The sequence below is a fragment of the Mytilus edulis genome, chromosome 11, assembly GCF_963676685.1.
Source record: "Mytilus edulis chromosome 11, xbMytEdul2.2, whole genome shotgun sequence".
NCBI lineage: Eukaryota > Metazoa > Mollusca > Bivalvia > Mytilida > Mytilidae > Mytilus > Mytilus edulis.
In genome coordinates, this window is record NC_092354.1 from 20,361,443 (window position 1) to 20,379,313 (window position 17,871).

A 17,871-nucleotide genomic window follows, 5' to 3' on the forward strand; every position below is an offset into this window, starting at 1 on the left:
TTTTTGTCCATGGATTTGTAAGTTTTGAACAGCGGTATATACTACTGTTGCCTTTATTTCGGACCAGACAGGTTTAACTGTAACTCCTGACCAAACGGGATACACGGTAGCAAATGTAGTGTTTTGTCCCAATTGTCTTCAATAATTAATATATGAGTAGAAACCCTATATCTCTCGAGGTTTTCTTTTCAGCTTTATGTCACCAAATACCAATTTAAGAATGCTGAAATGGATGAACTATGGGATCAGTTTTCAGAGGTAAGATTTGTGAAATGTTAGAATTCAATTCAAATGAAGATTAAGTGTCCTAGTTTTGCTTTCAATCCAACTGCTGTGAGAGATACTGTATTTTAATTAACTTAATTGGAAATATTATGCTGACTTCAAAATCAAATCAAAGTCTTGCATGTGTGATTAAACTAATTATTTTACGTTTGGTTTTCTTGTATCGTATCACAGAGTTTGAATTGAAGTCGAATATCAATTATTATTTTAGAACTTATTTTGTACAAAATGACAACGCAAAAAAGAAAAGGACAAACAAGTCCGCAAACACTATGTAGCAGTACACAAAAGTCGTAACAGCACGAACACCACAAAAAAAAGTTTCTACGATAAATATTAGAAAATTATGACCCAAAGTTGACACCGGTCATATAACTTTCACAAAATACAATTTTCTAATGATAAAATGTGATTGAATGTAAATATTAAAATGGAAACAAGTTAGTTTGTTTTTAGATTAGACAAGACTGTCACAGTTTAGAAACACAAAGACATGTTCAAAAAATGAAAAATCAAAGCCAAACATTCTTAACTTTCACTAAAATTAATTTGAATCGTTTAATTTTCATAAAGTTTTGACAAAGTATTTACTTTGACCCTTTAACCAAAATATATAAATTTCAAAAATTTTGAACCAACCATTTTATCAGAAAAGTTACACTGGTTATATAGCAATTTGACAAACACCAATTTTAATCATTGAGAAGCTTAATATTCCCTTTACAACACAACGTTATTAAAACGTTTGGCTGAATTTACAGAGTTATCTCCCTGCAGTGTTAGGTACCACCTTAAGCAAAGTAAAAAATAAAATTAACAAAAATACCAAACTCCAAAGAAAATTGTAAACGGTTTTAAAATTTTGAGATTTAAAATATGGCGGGAAAACGCTGACTCGGACTTTTATCTTATATTTGCATTGGTATTATTTGTGTCTCAAAACAAAAGAAAGAAAATCAAGAATCTTCTAAAATTTTGGTAAATGGTCTTTTATGAGCTATTTAGTCTTATATGAAAAAAAAATGGGTGTTATGGGTCAAAATATTTTGAATATATTTGGAAAAACACCAAGGAGTCCGAACATTTGACACAAATTCCAAAACCTCACCTAAGTACATCCTTAAATACGTCAGGCGAATGGATAACAACTGTCATATCCTGAATTGGCACAGGCATTTTCTTGTGTAGTAAATATAAAAAACAAAAAAAACTTTAAAACAAAATTAGGTGGTTTTGAGTGCTTTGGTATTGTACACATATCGTTCTGTGAGTAGTCTAATGTGGTTATGTCCTTTCGAGTAAAAAAGAATGGGATTATAGTTACGATAATTGGAATACATCCTTTGTAATCTATGACATATTTTTGCTTACTGTCAACCAACCCGTGATGGCGTCTTTAAACATTTCAAAGAGATAACCTTAGCATGAAAACTTGATATCATTTGTTGAATAGCTTCCTTGTAAGTAATAATGCACTATCAATGACATTATCTGAGGAAAAACCACTTCTAGAATATCGTAGAAATGGGAGTTATGTACTCCGTATTCAGTCGTTACTAGAATGTTGCTACATAGAAATGGAAATTTCACAATTGGGAAACTGGCATTATCTTTTTTATCGTTATGACTTGCATTGTGAATTTATCAAGTTATAAGTTCAAGGCAATATATGAAGTTGTATAACATAAACGAAAAGTAGTCAACCTGTGGTGCACAGTTGGATCCTATGTAAATGCCGATTGTGTGTTGATAAACACTGCAGACCTACTTAACAATTACATTGCCAATAAAAAAAATACGAATCTTAATGATAGCAATTTCAAAACAATATTTGTTTGAAAACATTTACATTTAGTAGACTTATACATTGTTAAAGGCCGTGCGGTGACATATAGTTGTTACTGTCTGTGTCATTTTGGTTTCTTGTGGGCAGTTGTCTCATTGACAATCATGCCACATCTTCTTTTTTTTATATTATACAATAAAAGAAACGATGACTAATAATTAAGATTAGTTTAATGTCAACCAAAAATTGAAGATCTACCTTTTTAAAGAAGACCTTACACTGAAATTGAACAAAATAAATCATTTAGGAATGTTAGTTTCAATATCTGTCTGAATGTTGATTCAAGATTGATGCAAAAAGATTCAAAATACCTAATACAATTTATTACTCGACTTTATCAACCGTAGAACGAATGAAAAAAAAACGATAAGTACTACAGTGAAATCTGACTAAACCAAATCCTGCATAAACCTGTATAATATCAACCAAACATGTAAGCATCTTAAGCACCGGTATATCAAATTGTATGTGTTGTGAACCTGATAAAACCGAACATCGGCCCAAACCGAACAAAATCTAAAGTCCCGAAGAGGTTCGGATTAAACAGATTTCACTGTACATAAACTTATATTTTCAGGCTGTCAATCATAGATATGACATAAAATATATAATGAACACATGGACACGGCAGATGGGATATCCCGTTATAACTATCACGTGTGAGGGTGATGATTACGTTTTACAACAGTCACGGTTTTTATTGGACGGTAATTCAAGTTTTGGCGCTCCAAGTATATATGAGTGAGTTGAAAATTGAGTTAATGTGCCCTGGTAAATGTTTGTTGGTATATTTGTTTGTTTTTATTATGATTACATAACACAATGTTGACTGATGTACCCTAATTTTTGACATTATACCTACTAGCATTATAACGCAACAGCATTATACCGCTGCTCAAAAGTCATACATCGATTGAGAGAAAACAAGTCCAGGTTACAAACTAAAACAAAGGGAAACACATCAACTATAAGAGAAAAACAACGAAACAACAAAACACTGAAGTAACAAAAAGAACCAGCAATGCAACATACATAGACACGAACTGTTTGATAACATTTCCATTTTCCTGACTTGGCACAGGACATTTTAAGATAAAATGGTGGGTTAAACCTGGTTTTGTGACTTGTCAAACATTCTCCCGTTTTGGAAAATACCGCGAAAATGACAACATGATGATGACGATGATGGGAATACGGTACAAATAAATGCACAAAATACATAGAAATTATTATGTATGTTTGTTTTGTTTATTTAAGGGTCAATATCCCTAATGCGCCTCAAAAATAATAATCAAAAGTTGTGTTAACAAAAAAACCTTTGTGAAATGATATTGGACAGGTTTTAGTTTTTAATAACTGACTGATCTTAACCATTTGTGTTCATATGATAAGTAAAGGGACATAGAATAATTGTGTTAAAACTATGGAGCTATCAAATGTGTTCAAAGTTTTAAATTTTCAAAGAAATTATTGTGTTAAAAAACAATTTTTCACCACGAGGAGCCGCATTATGAAAGTATTTTTTTGGTATGCTAATTTACAGAAAAAAGTAATCTAACTTCGTACCCGAAGACGTAACCCCCTTTATGAGAAAATGTCTAAGCTTCGAAACGAGCCATCAGACATATCAAAGTTTACGATATGGACTGAGCTACAGAAGAAAACCTTACCATTACCGCCTAAGGAGAAACAATTGCGAATATTAACCCGTATCGTTGTCAAAATATTTGAATTTTATTCGACGTTCATACTAGTGAGAGGTTTAGCTAGCTATAAAACTAGACTTAATTCTCTGTTCTCTTCATATGAAAATGCCTGTGCCAAGTCAGGAATATGAAGGTTGTTATTCGTTTGATGTGTTTGGGTTTTTATTTTGCCATTTGATTAGGGACTTTCTTTTTTGAATTTGCCTTGGAGTTCAGTACTTTTGTGATTTTACCTTTAATATCTACTTCATTTGGGCTCATTGCCATTCATACTTTATCTTCTTATTTATATATTAAGATCTATAACGATTAAATTCTGGCAGTACAATCTTTAGCAAGTAAAATTGACGGTTCCAACATTGACGATACCAATTTTATCATTGTTTATTGCAACATATGCCAATTATTTTTCTTTTTCATCTACTAGTATAAGACTATTTAAGCATAAAACCACTTAAGTTCAGAAATCCAATCTTAGTACAGATTTATCGTTTGACATGTAGAAAAACCCGTCCATTCGGAACAAATTATAGCTAATGTAGCTTTATATGCATACGGGCCCGGTTTCCTAATGCGCTCTACAATTTGTATTTCAGTTACAAATGGGTAATTCCGTTTACGTACATGACAGAGGAACACTCGGACCCGAACAACGCTTCTATAGTCTGGCTAGATATGGGGTCAGGTATTTATATTTCTATAAATGAAACTAACCCGTTGCAAAACTTTGAGCACACTGTGCACTTTTATTGATTTACTTTATAAGTAATGCCCATAAACAAAACATTGAAATGGAAGACATAAACTCCCTATAAGTTTTGAAACCAAAACATACTTTTGAAGACTAACCAAGTTCATCAGAGGTCAACTTTACCTGATGAGTGGTAACCTCACTTTTTGAATTGTCTATTACTTTTATAATTGGAGAATTTAAAAAGAACCAAACCGTGAGCTAATGCTACTCTTAGGGACCAGCAGTTCATCCTTAGAGGCATATGTTGTATTACAATGTTTGTAATTTTGCAAGAAAGAAAGCTTCAAACCGTTGGTGCATATAATCATATTTATGAATAAATAGTTTATACTAAAGAAAACGAAAAACGGTCTCACCGAATTGCTATAAGAACTGATTGAACAAATCTTGCGATATGAGGTACACATCTTTTTGCACTCATACTAAATATTTTTTCGCAGAAATAGACATAATAAGAAGAGTATAACTTATGATAGTCGTATTGGTTTTTTTTGCAGCAACTATTCCAAAACAAGAGAACAGTTGGATCTTAGGAAATGTTTACTACACCGGATTCTACAGAATTAATTATGAACTCTCCATGTGGCAGTCTTTAGCAGCACAACTTAATAGAGACCACACTGTTAGTTTAAGTAATACATTTGAAACTGTACCAAAATGTACTGTCTTTATTATACAATAAGGAGATGTAGTATGATAACCAATTAGACACTTTAATGTTTCGACCCTCAATGTTCAGTTCCTTTTTTTAATTTTTCCATGTAAATGTTTTGATTCGAACTTCAATGCTGAGTCTATGGGAGATCTATTTCCACTTTGGCTTTGATACTTGTATACCGTGGATTCGTTATTATTTGTTATAGGTTTCGTGGGAACAGATGAACCACGAATTCAAATGTTTAACGAATAACATATTACTGATAGGATATGCAAGCATAGATTGGCAAAACCACGAAATCAAATATACATCAAATTCAACAAACCGGCCACCCCTTAAACTGGCCGAATCCCGTGGTCCGATGAGCGGCTGGTTTTGTGAAGTTTCATAGAATACACCAATATGCAAGTTTTTAGCAACCCACAATAAATTATACCCTCTAAAAACAAAAAATCCACAGTAGTCGTCTGTTTCGAAATTTTACCAATTGTGTCTTATTCGCGAAGTCACACCAAATGAATGAAAAGCAGGGAACACTTCAGCTCTTGATGATGCATAATTTTATAAGTGCCTTTTGTTATATGAATTTATATATTATGTTCTATTGAGGGAATTTATACATCGGTAAAAAGTTAAATGACGAAAAGAATAAACTCCGAGGAAAATTAAAAACGGAAAGTTCCTAATCAAATGACAAAATCAAAACATCCAACATATCAAACGAGTGGATAACAAGTGTCATATACAATATTGCCACCCTAATTACATTTGTGTTCTAAATGATTGCATGTTCATAAGATCATCGTTTGTGAATTTGTAATTATGAATACTGATAATAAATATTGTCTCTACGGTTACGTTAAAACATTCTGCAATTATTGAAGTTTCGAACTCGAAGTGTTCACTACTTGATTTAACGAAGAATTTGGCACCAAACTTGTGTCTCCTAATTGTTCGATGTTTGTCTTTTTAGTACTTCGACACTATACTTTTTGGCAAATTCTATGCGTTTCGTAGTTGTTAATTGTTCTACCAAACATACATCGCTGGCAATCGGCTGTTGTCTGCTCAATGATCGGGTTGTTGTCTCTTTAAAACTTCCCCCATTCACATGCTTAACCATATTGACTTTGGTTGGGTGATACAGATAATAAAAATTGCTATTTCTTAAAAATTGCCAGTTTTCCAAAATATACAGATATAACTATTATGAACAATTTTCTCTCCAATCTAATTAAAAACCGATCTCTCATCGCTCCTGTTTCTGATATGTCGCGTGGGAGATCTAACGAAACCGGCTTTGAGGTCACATGTGAGTGAACTAAAAGTCATGAATTTATAAAGATATGCAAATTAGTTGACGACCTATTAATAAGGCAATCAAAAAAGTTTATGAATTATTATAACTGACGATTTCGTCGTAAATAAAATGAGTTACATCCCTTTGCCTTACGTTAAACTTCCAAGATCGTGGAAGACTCAATTTCATTGGTCGAAAAAGACACACCTACGAGGTCACTCACATGTGACCTCAAAGCGGGTTTCGTTAGATCTCCCACGCGACATATCAGAAACAGGAGCGATGAGAGATCGGTTTTTAATTAGATTGTTTTCTCTCCTTTGGCAAACCAGACTCGTATTTTGTATATATTATAATCATCAGTGTGCGAGATCCGAAATAGCAGTTGGATGGCCAGAATCAAATGAGAAATTGAATGGCACTGATAAAAGTTGTGCCAATACTGACTGTCGCAATATATTTCTGTAAGAAGGAAACCCTAAGTGTTGTGAATGATTCAATATTTTGTAAAAGTTAATATAGAGAAAGTGAAACGTCAATGACATTTCATGTCAACCCAAAAGTGACTGCTGGACGTGCGATAACCTCAGTGATCAAACGTCTCCAAGAGGAGCCATTTACCCAAAGGTTGTAAAAACATATTTAGGGTTATATTATATTGAACATAATTCATTATATGTTGTAGGTATTTCCGGAATCCAATAGAGCTGGTCTGATTGGAGATGCTTTAAACCTAGCAAGGTAATAGCAATATGTTTTATTGTGCACTCTGTACCCAGTGCTTTGATGCTTATATGATTAAGTTGATGTTTTGTGATTGTTGATATTCTGGTTATGAATTACTGTATATCTGTCTACAAAATGGTATTAAAACTAACATTTTGCGACTGTTGCTGTGCTCATGATTTAATTTTAAGCTTTAAGACGTATTTTATGTTTTTAGACTATTCTATATTTGCTTTTAATTGTGCGTAATGATGTTATTCTAAAACACAACTAATAAATTCAGCTACTAGTATTAATTTCTTAAAATGAACCAGTATAAAGAACATTTTCAAATATTTGTAAACATACATATTCGCAATCGTTTATTTTGCTTTCATTTTATATTGCTTGCAATAATGGAAAATATATCACGGGAAATATATGAGTAAAAGAAAAAAAAACCAAATGAAAACCTACATGGGAAAATCTAAACTAAGCAAGAACAAACGTATTGTACCCTGCTGTACATGTATTTTCACGCATTTGAATTTAAATATTAAACATGTAACGATGTCAGCTTAAAAGCATTGATAAAATAAACCAGGGGGACGTTACTTCTGGGGAAAAAGCTGTAAATTTTTTATCTTGATTTATTCTCCCTTATGTTTGAAAACTAATATTATTTTTTATCCTTAGGGCCCAAACTATCGACTACGAGGTTGCATTAAACATGACAACGTACCTTAAGAATGAAGAGAAATACGTACCATGGAGAGCCTTTGTAGATTCAATAGAATTCATTAAAGGAATGATTTCCAAGCAGGGTTCCTATGTTTTATTAAGGGTAAGTTTTACAGTTTGTGAGGAGGTAAATTCATCTTGAATAAATCCATGTATTGTTATTTTGTGCATTTTTACTTTGATCTTTTTTTGTGATAATTTTTCATATCATGCTACTCGCTTGAGATGGAAAACTATCGCTAGATACTAAGAAGGCACGTGGCGTTGCTAACGAAATTGTCGTGATATTGACAACTTGGTCATAGGTAAAATAGCGATAAACAGATTATCATTGGTCATTTCAATTGCCGTCCCGGCTCAAGCGAGAAAATCAATCTCGTTGAGATGACCCACGATAATCTATAAATATCAAATAAAAATAAAATAGAGTAAGACTAAGAGCATCGACAGTGAGCAGTAACTGATAAGCATACATTTTCTATCACGCTTTTTAAAAGTCAAACCATGCAGAACTTCTCAGAACAAGATAATCGGTAAAGTTGGAAAGACATGACAAAGCTATTAACAATGTTCATATATGTCTGTTTGTTTTCAAATAATGAACCTGGGACACGTGGACAGAAAATAACTGTTCCTAGTGCTTCAAAATTAATTTTAAATGGATATCTAGATAATTGATTATATATTTCAGAAATATCTACATGACCTAGTGGCACCTGTGTTTGACACTGTAGGAACATCAACGTCTGGAACTTTGCCAGAACAGTAAGTTATTGCTCATCAAAACTTTATTTTATATTTGCTTATGAAAAAAGTTATTGTTAAACACTAAAAAAAACACCAAAAAACGCCAAACTGTTTATGAAAATACACAAGAAAAATATTACAAGAAGCAAGCTGTTATATACAAAAATAAGGAGATATTTCTATCCCCATCTCAGCTATATACACGAGTTATTAAAATTATTAGCTTGTTTTGTCTTATTGTCTTTTAAATTTTTGATTAATTATCAATTAGTATGACTTTATTTAACATCGTTGAGGGTCTAGAAACCTTAACTTCTTTAAGTGAAGACGTATTTTTCATTAAAAAAAATCAATGAAAAAAGCCTGCTACTGAATCTACATTTAACTTTTACATATTTTTATCACAATTATAATATTATTGATATGAAACAATTGCGTTGTCCTTTAGGCATATCAATAGCAAAGAAAATGTTCATGTTCGCCGTTCAGTCAAATGTCTTGAGATTTTAAATTTCCTGTTAAAATAACAAGTTGCTTATACATAGTTGCAAAATTTAAAACAAATTTTCTATTTCCAGGCACATGAGAGACGTTATGCTACAAACAGCGTGTGATGTTGGTGTAGATAAAGCTATTAATTATGCCAAGGAAATGTTCAGGAAGTGGAAGACGGAAGGCATCAAGTAAGTATACATTGGTCAAATCAAAGACTTTTAATTCTTTGTTTTCTTATTACACTAGTAGCAATAGTATAAACAATACCATGTTTTACAATGTATGAGCATTTTGGTACTTAATGTCTCGATGATTTTCTAGAACAACATTCGTGAAAGTTGAAAAAAATATACAAACGCTAAAGAGCCAGTAAGAAAGAAATGAACCAAACCATGGCAATCATCACTCTATGATATATTTAGATTCCATCTGTTTATGTAACATAATATAAAAACACACTGTGGGTTGTCCAAATGTTTCAACATTCCATTTTCCCCAAGAACAAAGATGAAAACAGACAAATATGCTAATGATTGTAATTGATACGTTTTAAAAGTATGAAACAAAGAAAATGTTGTTTTCATGGTCCACTCAACAACAAGCAAACTTAACTTCATAGTTCATCGCACATTATTCCAAAATCAGGTTCTCTCCAGAAACTCTAGCTTACGCCACTTATAGAAACTGGCCAAAACGAAATAGAACCCGCAAAAGTGCTGAATGAAAAATAGGTAAAACACATATCAATCAATCAAACTCTGCACGTTTTCAAATAGATCTGATGTAAGTAACTGTCTTTACTATTAATTATACCACGTGTGTATTCCATTGCAAGGTTACCATCTCAGTATTCATTGGTAATCTACACTGTTGGGGTCAGAGAAGGTAGTGTTGAGGAATGGGATTATGTATGGAACAAGTCTAAGTCCTCCAATGTTGATGGTGAAAGGGAAATGTTGATGGATGCTTTGGCTCAATCGCAGAAACCATGGTTACTCTGGAGGTAATTCCTGATATATGTGTATGGTAATCATGCTAATAGATAAATATGACTCATGGATTATATAAAATATTTAAAAAACAGGATCCTAAACGTCTGAACATTCTCTGGTCAAAATTTTTAGAAAACCGTCAAATAATTTTCTTGAAAAATACAGCACCTTTAAAAGATATTGTTTTTATCCGTCAATCCAGAAACTCTCAGTCCATTTTCTGCAAATTGTTGCAATTGCATTACATTGCATACCAGTATTTGCATCAATTTGAATAGATAACAGCTACTGTACTAGATTGCAGAGGTAACGCCAGCGGACATCCATTCATCTTTATCTTTTACCTTTTATAACAGGTATGCTAACTGGATTTTTGACAGTTCGAAGATTAAAATGCAAGATGTTCGGCTTGTTGTCAGCTACTTTGCCAAGAATCCACTTGGCAGAATGATAGCTTTGCATTTGCTGATGACGAAATGGGAAAGACTGAATGAACAGTAAGTAAAAACAACAAAAATACCAAAATCAAATGAAAATTGAATACAAAATGTCCTTAACAAATTATAAAATCAAAATCTCACACACATCATACGAATAGAATTCAAATGTCATTTACGAATTGGTATAAGGATACTTTAATGTAAAAATCAGTGGATTAAACATGGAATCATAGCTAACTAAACATCTCACTTGTATGACAGTCGCATACAATTACATTTCATTGACACAATAGGCGCATTCTACTTTCTATTTTTAATTTTATCTTTTAAACTATTTATTATGAGAAGATTTTTTAGCATTTCAAGTAATCTAGTTGAAAATAGATATTGTTCTTTAACAGAACAGCAATTTCTTTTTGTACAAATTAATTTTCATTCTAGCTATTTTCATTTATGCTTAAATGATAACGTTGCTTGATTCTAAAGTATAAATAGATCACGATGTTGTATAGTATTTAATCAAATGCCTTTTATGAAGTAAATATATTTTTGCTGATGACATGATTTTCCAGTTGAGTACACAGTCAGAAAACACAATTATTATTGTTTCCATAACCTGTCAGTATCATAATTATACCTTTGTGCAAATAGCTATTGGGTTAAAAACCTTATCATGGCTAAAACAAAAAGTATTGTTATATTTTTGCACATAGTTGTTTCTAAATAAATATTCATAGTATATTGTTAATAAGTAGCTTTTAACTGATATTCAAGGGATTATAATTGATACTGTTACTCTACAAAAAGACTGATTTGTAATATTGTAAATTATAAATCAATCCAATTACCTCGAATTTAGCTGACCATGGATACATAGTATACTGTAAAAGAAGTTATCGCGCGAGCGATATATTTTTCGCGATTTTCACGAGAAGAAAAATAACAGGAATATAAATCGTCGCAAAATTTATAAACTTGATATTCCCTAGACTAATAAAATCAAGTTAATTTGCATATCGCGAAATTATATAACAGTTAATTGGGCTAAACAAGTCTAAATGTATAATAAAGTATCTGTAAGAAAATTTTGTTGATAGTCTATGACTTTTTTTTTATTCATTAAGAAATTATACTTAATGAAGAAGATGCAATCAACAACAATAGTAAATATGTGACAATTTGTAAAAGAGGTGACGGCGAATATAAACAAGTATCAATGTCATAAATATGTATTTTGTGAATTTTATAAAAATTCATAGATATTTCTTTTGGTTAGGTTTGGTGGAGATAATTTTCTTCTGCGAGAAACAATTGGTGAGGTAACTCAGTATGTGAATACAGAATTTGAATATAAACAGGTATGATATCGATACTTTAAGATTTGCAAAATCACCACAACGGGTGTCACATTGGGTGTATGATCTACTAACCATTCCGGAGCACCTGAGATCACTCCCAGTGTTTAGTTGGGTTCGTGTTGCTTAGTCTTTTGTTTTCTATGTTGTGTCGTGTGTATTAGTATTTTTCTGTTTGTCCTTTTCTTTTTTAACCATGGCATTGTCAGTTTTTTTCTCGATCTATGAGTTTGACAGTCCATCTGGTATCTTTCGCCCCTCTCTCAAACACCTGATTAAAATATACAAAGTATAAGTGCCAATCTTACGGAGAATCATGGAGTGATGAAAACAAAACAAATAAAAAAGCACCAAAGTATACATTTATTAAAGTTTATATTGTATGATGATGATGATTTTTCCTGTTCTTGTATAAACAGAGATGGTTTGCTGTTTCATGGCACATACTTGAAGGTGTTTAGGCTGTATCATATTGTGATTTATTGAGATTATCAAACTTTTTTTTAATTTCATTTATTTTTTTAGCTTGAGAGACTCTTCCGAGATAAACCACCAAAAGTCGCAAAGAAAGAGGCAGAAAATGCATTAGCCCTAATGAGGTAACTTACGAACTATTCAAAAATGAGAGACGAACTATTTTTTTATATATTTTAAACATATAGTATTTGAGGAGAAAACGAAAACGTAAAACAATGACATTATACGTAACTTTTTGTAAATATAGTTGAAAGTAACAGATATATATCAGGACTTACTATGGTGATCAACGTTTTGTCATTAACTTACATTAAACATCTTATCTAGTAAGGAATACAAGGAAAACAAATGAATACAATTGTAAAATAAAAAATGATTTTCACAATTGCAGCTTATTGGTAAAACAGTATTTTTTTGTTAAAGTCATTTGTGCAAATGAGTCATTGACATTCTGAGTATGCTAAAGAGAGGCAGAGAATCCAAGGGAGTTTCATACGTATCTAGAATTTAGAAGAAACATATAAATAAAATATCATACTGTAGTTTTCTAAATAATAAATAATTTGAAAAATTAATTCTGAAATGATATTTGAAATACACTTATAATCACTCAAATAACAAGTCATATATTCGGCTCTCCTGCAAGTATGATATATATTTTTGAATAACACTTGAACATTTATTAATTTTATTTATAGAGCAAACATAAAGTGGATGGAATTGAATTATGCTACAATCACAAACTGGTTACGGGATCACGTGGTTGGAATGCTTTAAAATTATGGGTTATTCATTTGATCATATGACATAGTTTCTGATAGAAAAAATGGCCAGTGACTTGCAAGTAAAGTATTGACAACTACAAAAATGATGATCAGTTATTATTGTGTATGTATATATTGTGAATTAATGTTAAAATTTGTTTGTAATATTTCTTTTATCTAATAAAATTACTAAGTGTTATGCCGTAATGGAGAGGAAATGAACCTGAATATTTAGTGACCCTTTTTTAGGTTTTGTTCATATACATTTTATTGTCTTGTATCCTTATGCTAGGGAAGTTTTCAATACTGTGCATGATGTGATCGACGTGATTTACCAAAACATACCGCATTCAGTCCATTTTTTCACACTCCGTAGTTTTAATTGTATTTATTTACTTCAATAAAGATTTTATACCAGTATTTTAAATCATAAAAACATTCGACGCCATGGCAAAAAGTGAAAAGAAGACAAAACAAATAAACTATCAAAAACATTATCCAGAAAACTAAAGCACTGAGCAACACGAATCCTTCAAAACGTCATATATGAAACAGATATTCCAGAAGGTCAACCAACTCGTTATGACGTCAGTTAATGTTTTGAAAGGTATGACGTCAACATCACCACTTTTGGTCATTGGTTCAATAGCTTCATTAAAAGCTGTCATCATAAAGCGAAGTTTATAACGATGAGTTATTGGTCTTTTGCAATTTTTCTGGCTTGATCCATCTGCTTGTAGATTTTCTATCCACAGAGTTCCTAGATCACATTTTTTTTTTAAATATATTTATTTATAGTGGATTGGGATACAAGTTTTGCAACTTATATTAATCCCTTTCCACTTTGCTGTTGCTAGTGCTGCATTGTAGCGGCATTAGCCTGCTCTTTTCGAAATCAAGGGTGTCATTTACGTGCAAGATATATGTCTCTCTCTTTACACGGTTCATCCATTTATCATCCCCTTCCGACGGACTATCATCGTTTCCTCAAGACCATACACCCAAATGGTGTCAAGGGAGAACCGAAAATTCAGTCACTGAAATTTTCATTGCGGAACGGGAATCGAACCAGGAACCTTTGTGCTAGTAGTCCGATGCACTACACCACGGCTCAGATGACCATTATCGTAGTTACATATAAGAGAGAGTTTTTTTTAATATAAATTGGAGTTATGACGTATGACGTATGACGTCAATTATCACTGAACTAGTACACATTTGTGTTTAGGGGCCAGCTGAAGTACACATCCGAGTACAATATTTTCTTGATGTATGGAAGACCAATAGGTGGCTTTTGGCTGTTTTCTGTTGCTCTTTGGTCTGCTCTTTGGTCAGGTTGATTTCTCTTTGAAATATTCCCCATTTCTATTCTGAAATTTCAATACAAAACTTCCTAATTGCAAAAAATAGCGTTCTGTGAAATTCCTATACAACACAAACATAGAGACAAACACAGATTCTTTGATAACATTTGGTGATAGGGATACTGTTTGTCTAATTTCTGTGGCATTTGTCAGTGGATGAACTAGAAATTTATCGATCTGTGTATTCATATAAAACGATACAAGTTTTTTCATTTTCATTTATCACAGTTTACAATTTTGTTAGCTTGCTTTTTGATTGATAAGCAATGGAGTATGATAGTTTTACAATTCAGAACAACCTATATTTTGTGTAAATTTGAAAACATTTGTTACGAGAAATATCAGTATGTATATCCTTTATTTATTTTTTCGTTTTCTGAATATGATACGTATTTTCGTTGTAGCTCTCTGATAGTTTGTACCTGCTAGTAGAACTTTGCACCGAATATACCTAAGAAAAAAATCATAATTATTTATTTTAACATGGAACAACTTATATTTAGATCTCACAAAGACAATATTTTTCTTTTTATTACCTTTTTCCTTGGTTTGATTGAATTTTCATTAACGAATATTCAATTCGATCGATTCCGACTGTTATGTTCTCAAAGTCTAATGTGTCAATTCTAAAAGATAATTGAAAAGTTTAATGCCAAACAAAAGTGCACTTACATTAAAACGTTGAACAAAGAGGTAAATAGTTTTCTTCGATTAATTACAAAAAAGAAAAAAAATCCCATATAAAGCATTGTTTTTATATTTAATATATTAAAGATTCCTCTTCGTCCAGAATATTCTGTTTTGTTTGTTGTTGTTGGTCCACATCTGAAATAAAAAAAAAGCCAAATTGAATGATCGAAGTTGAAACGTAGGAAAATCATTAAATAACTACTGATTATATTAAACGGACGAAATGAAAATAATATTAATGACAAATATGTTTTGTTTTAAGTTTTGGTGCTGATGCAATGAAGTAGCAGGGCCCTCATGGGGTTTTTGATTATGTGATTACTTGGCCGTTTTTTTAATGATTATTTGATTATTAAGCCAAATATTTCATGATTATTTGATTACCTAGGACTGTATTTTTAGTTTATGATTATTTGATTACTAAAGATAAGCAAATATTTAATGATTATGTGATTATATTGGCAAAAAAATGGTGATTATGTGATTACTAGGACCCCCCCCCCCCATGAGGGGCCTCAAGTAGTGTTGTATGTCCCTCAACCGCTTTTGAACGTTTGTTTGATGTACCAAAAAGTAAAATTACAAAATTCTGAACTTAGAGGAAAATCTAATCGGAAAGTCCATAATCACATGACAAAATCAGATCGACCCGTTGCACATTAAAAAAATGTAACACACTGTCAATGTGCTGATTTGTTGACTTTAGCTTCGCAATGGCCTGAAGGAATTTTTAGTAATTATCCAATACAATATTACTTTTATTCAGAACTATAAACATGTAAGATGTAAGAGTATAAATAATAAATAATTGAGTTAAATGAGCGCATTCTAAAACTTAAAATGAGTTTCATAATGTACTTACTTTTGCAATGTTTTCATTGACCATTACAACTTGTCATTGTAAGGTTAGAAGAGAGCAATCAAGACTTGAGATTTCAATATAGGACATTTAATTCAAAACCTCATTTGCAACCGAATGGGTCTACACACTTATATTTCTCCTACGAACACTCCACAGGTATCATTTTACAGGCCAAATATAGTTTGCTTTTACGTCAGGTATATTCTTTTAACCTTGCACCCTGAGAGTATTGCATTTTTTTTTAATTATTTTTGTGTCTTAATCCTGAATATATATACTAGTAATGTATGATTGCTAAAGAGACAATTTGCCAGCAGAAACCAAATGATAATATTATAGAAGTTGACAACTACACTTCGTAATCCGGCCTTCAACAATAAAGAAAACTCATAACGCAAGTTCTTTGTTAAAATGCGAATTTTCATGTGCATATATCATGTATATGTTTAATATCTATAAACATAGCTTACTGTGTTTTACATCATGTGGACGTTTGCTTGAATCTTTTAATCTTATACACGAGATTGACATCCGTATCCTATTTCCATAAAAGATATATCCGGAATTCTGGCAACACTTCTCTTAGTATGACAAGCGATTGAGCTGTTTCCCGTAAGACAAATAGTGGCATTGCATTCAACAAATACAATATCTTTGATTTTAAGGGAATCAAGATATAAAAATACAAATGTTGTCTCATGAGTTGTTTGACTGATAACATATGTCGAGATTGTAGGAAAGCTGAAATGGCAAATTCAAATCTGATTTTAATGGTTTATTATAACTATAAGACTTTGATTCGTACCAAGGTTTTAACTTTAAATATCAGTTGATATTCAGCTCGCTTTTGTTTTTGGTATATTTATAGTTTTATTTAATTTATATTTAATAATATATTATTCGCCTAGAAATCTTCTTTAGCTGTTATAACTGATTGAACGTATGCGTATGCCTTGATTTGCAACTATCAATACATTATAGTATTAAACACATTTTTTTTTCTAGAGGTTATTGATGTGTAAAACGGGGCGATTAACTCACAAACAGAATAAAAGTCCGGAACATTTGTGATATTTAATAAAAAAAAAAATTGTTGGTGGCTTCTAATATTACCATCAAAAGCACAAGTCGTAACTAAGGAGTATGCCGCCATCTTGACTTTCTAAAAACCATAAATGTCCGATAAATACAACGGAATCTCAAAAAAATTAGCACCTACCTAAAAACTTCACTTTAATTAAATTTTATCCGAATTTGAAGCGTTCACGTAACGAAATAATCTTTCCCTTGAACATTTCTTTACATATGACGTCGTGTTTTGCCATGACGTAAATTCGCCAAATTCTTCATGAAATTTCGCGGAATTTTATTAAATTTTATTTTTTTTACATTTTTGAAGCTTTAGAATGTTTAGTGAATTAAATTTATTTCTTTTTTTTGTTATATATGCACTAGAATAGTCACAACTGTTATGCAATTGTTTTTAAATCTCAATTTGCTGAAAATCCCGGGATCCCTGCAATCTTGTGTTTCGCGCATGAATAGATTACAAACAAAGTAGTTTCGGAAACATGGTTTATCGATGTGTAAACTTAGAGAAAATTCTAATTTACCAATCCAATTCAAGTATTTATAGATATGCAAATCATATAAGAATTATTCTGTTTTGAATTATAATTATATAGTTTAG

General features: G+C 31.6%; 2 protein-coding genes across 3 annotated transcripts in view; one reads left to right on the forward strand and one right to left on the reverse strand.

Moving 5' to 3' along the window:
* LOC139495299 (aminopeptidase N-like) overlaps window positions 1-13,464 on the forward strand; it is a 36,181-nt gene extending 22,717 nt beyond the window's left edge. Inside the window, exons 9-21 of the mRNA XM_071283606.1 lie at window positions 193-258; window positions 2,709-2,872; window positions 4,434-4,522; window positions 5,089-5,213; window positions 7,235-7,290; window positions 7,951-8,098; window positions 8,687-8,760; window positions 9,321-9,425; window positions 10,073-10,240; window positions 10,586-10,726; window positions 11,946-12,027; window positions 12,550-12,623; window positions 13,200-13,464. Coding sequence (XP_071139707.1) covers window positions 193-258; window positions 2,709-2,872; window positions 4,434-4,522; window positions 5,089-5,213; window positions 7,235-7,290; window positions 7,951-8,098; window positions 8,687-8,760; window positions 9,321-9,425; window positions 10,073-10,240; window positions 10,586-10,726; window positions 11,946-12,027; window positions 12,550-12,623; window positions 13,200-13,278 — 1,371 coding nt within the window. The 3' untranslated portion in view covers window positions 13,279-13,464. The remainder of the gene's footprint in view (window positions 1-192; window positions 259-2,708; window positions 2,873-4,433; window positions 4,523-5,088; window positions 5,214-7,234; window positions 7,291-7,950; window positions 8,099-8,686; window positions 8,761-9,320; window positions 9,426-10,072; window positions 10,241-10,585; window positions 10,727-11,945; window positions 12,028-12,549; window positions 12,624-13,199) is intronic.
* Window positions 13,465-14,968: 1,504 nt separating this feature from the next.
* LOC139494665 (scavenger receptor cysteine-rich type 1 protein M130-like) overlaps window positions 14,969-17,871 on the reverse strand; it is an 86,927-nt gene continuing 84,024 nt past the window's right edge. For both annotated transcript variants that reach the window (XM_071282827.1, XM_071282826.1), the window contains 2 exons: window positions 16,652-16,922; window positions 14,969-15,454 (listed from right to left, as the gene is read on the reverse strand). In XM_071282827.1, coding sequence (XP_071138928.1) covers window positions 16,694-16,922 — 229 coding nt within the window. In that variant the 3' untranslated portion in view covers window positions 14,969-15,454; window positions 16,652-16,693. The remainder of the gene's footprint in view (window positions 15,455-16,651; window positions 16,923-17,871) is intronic.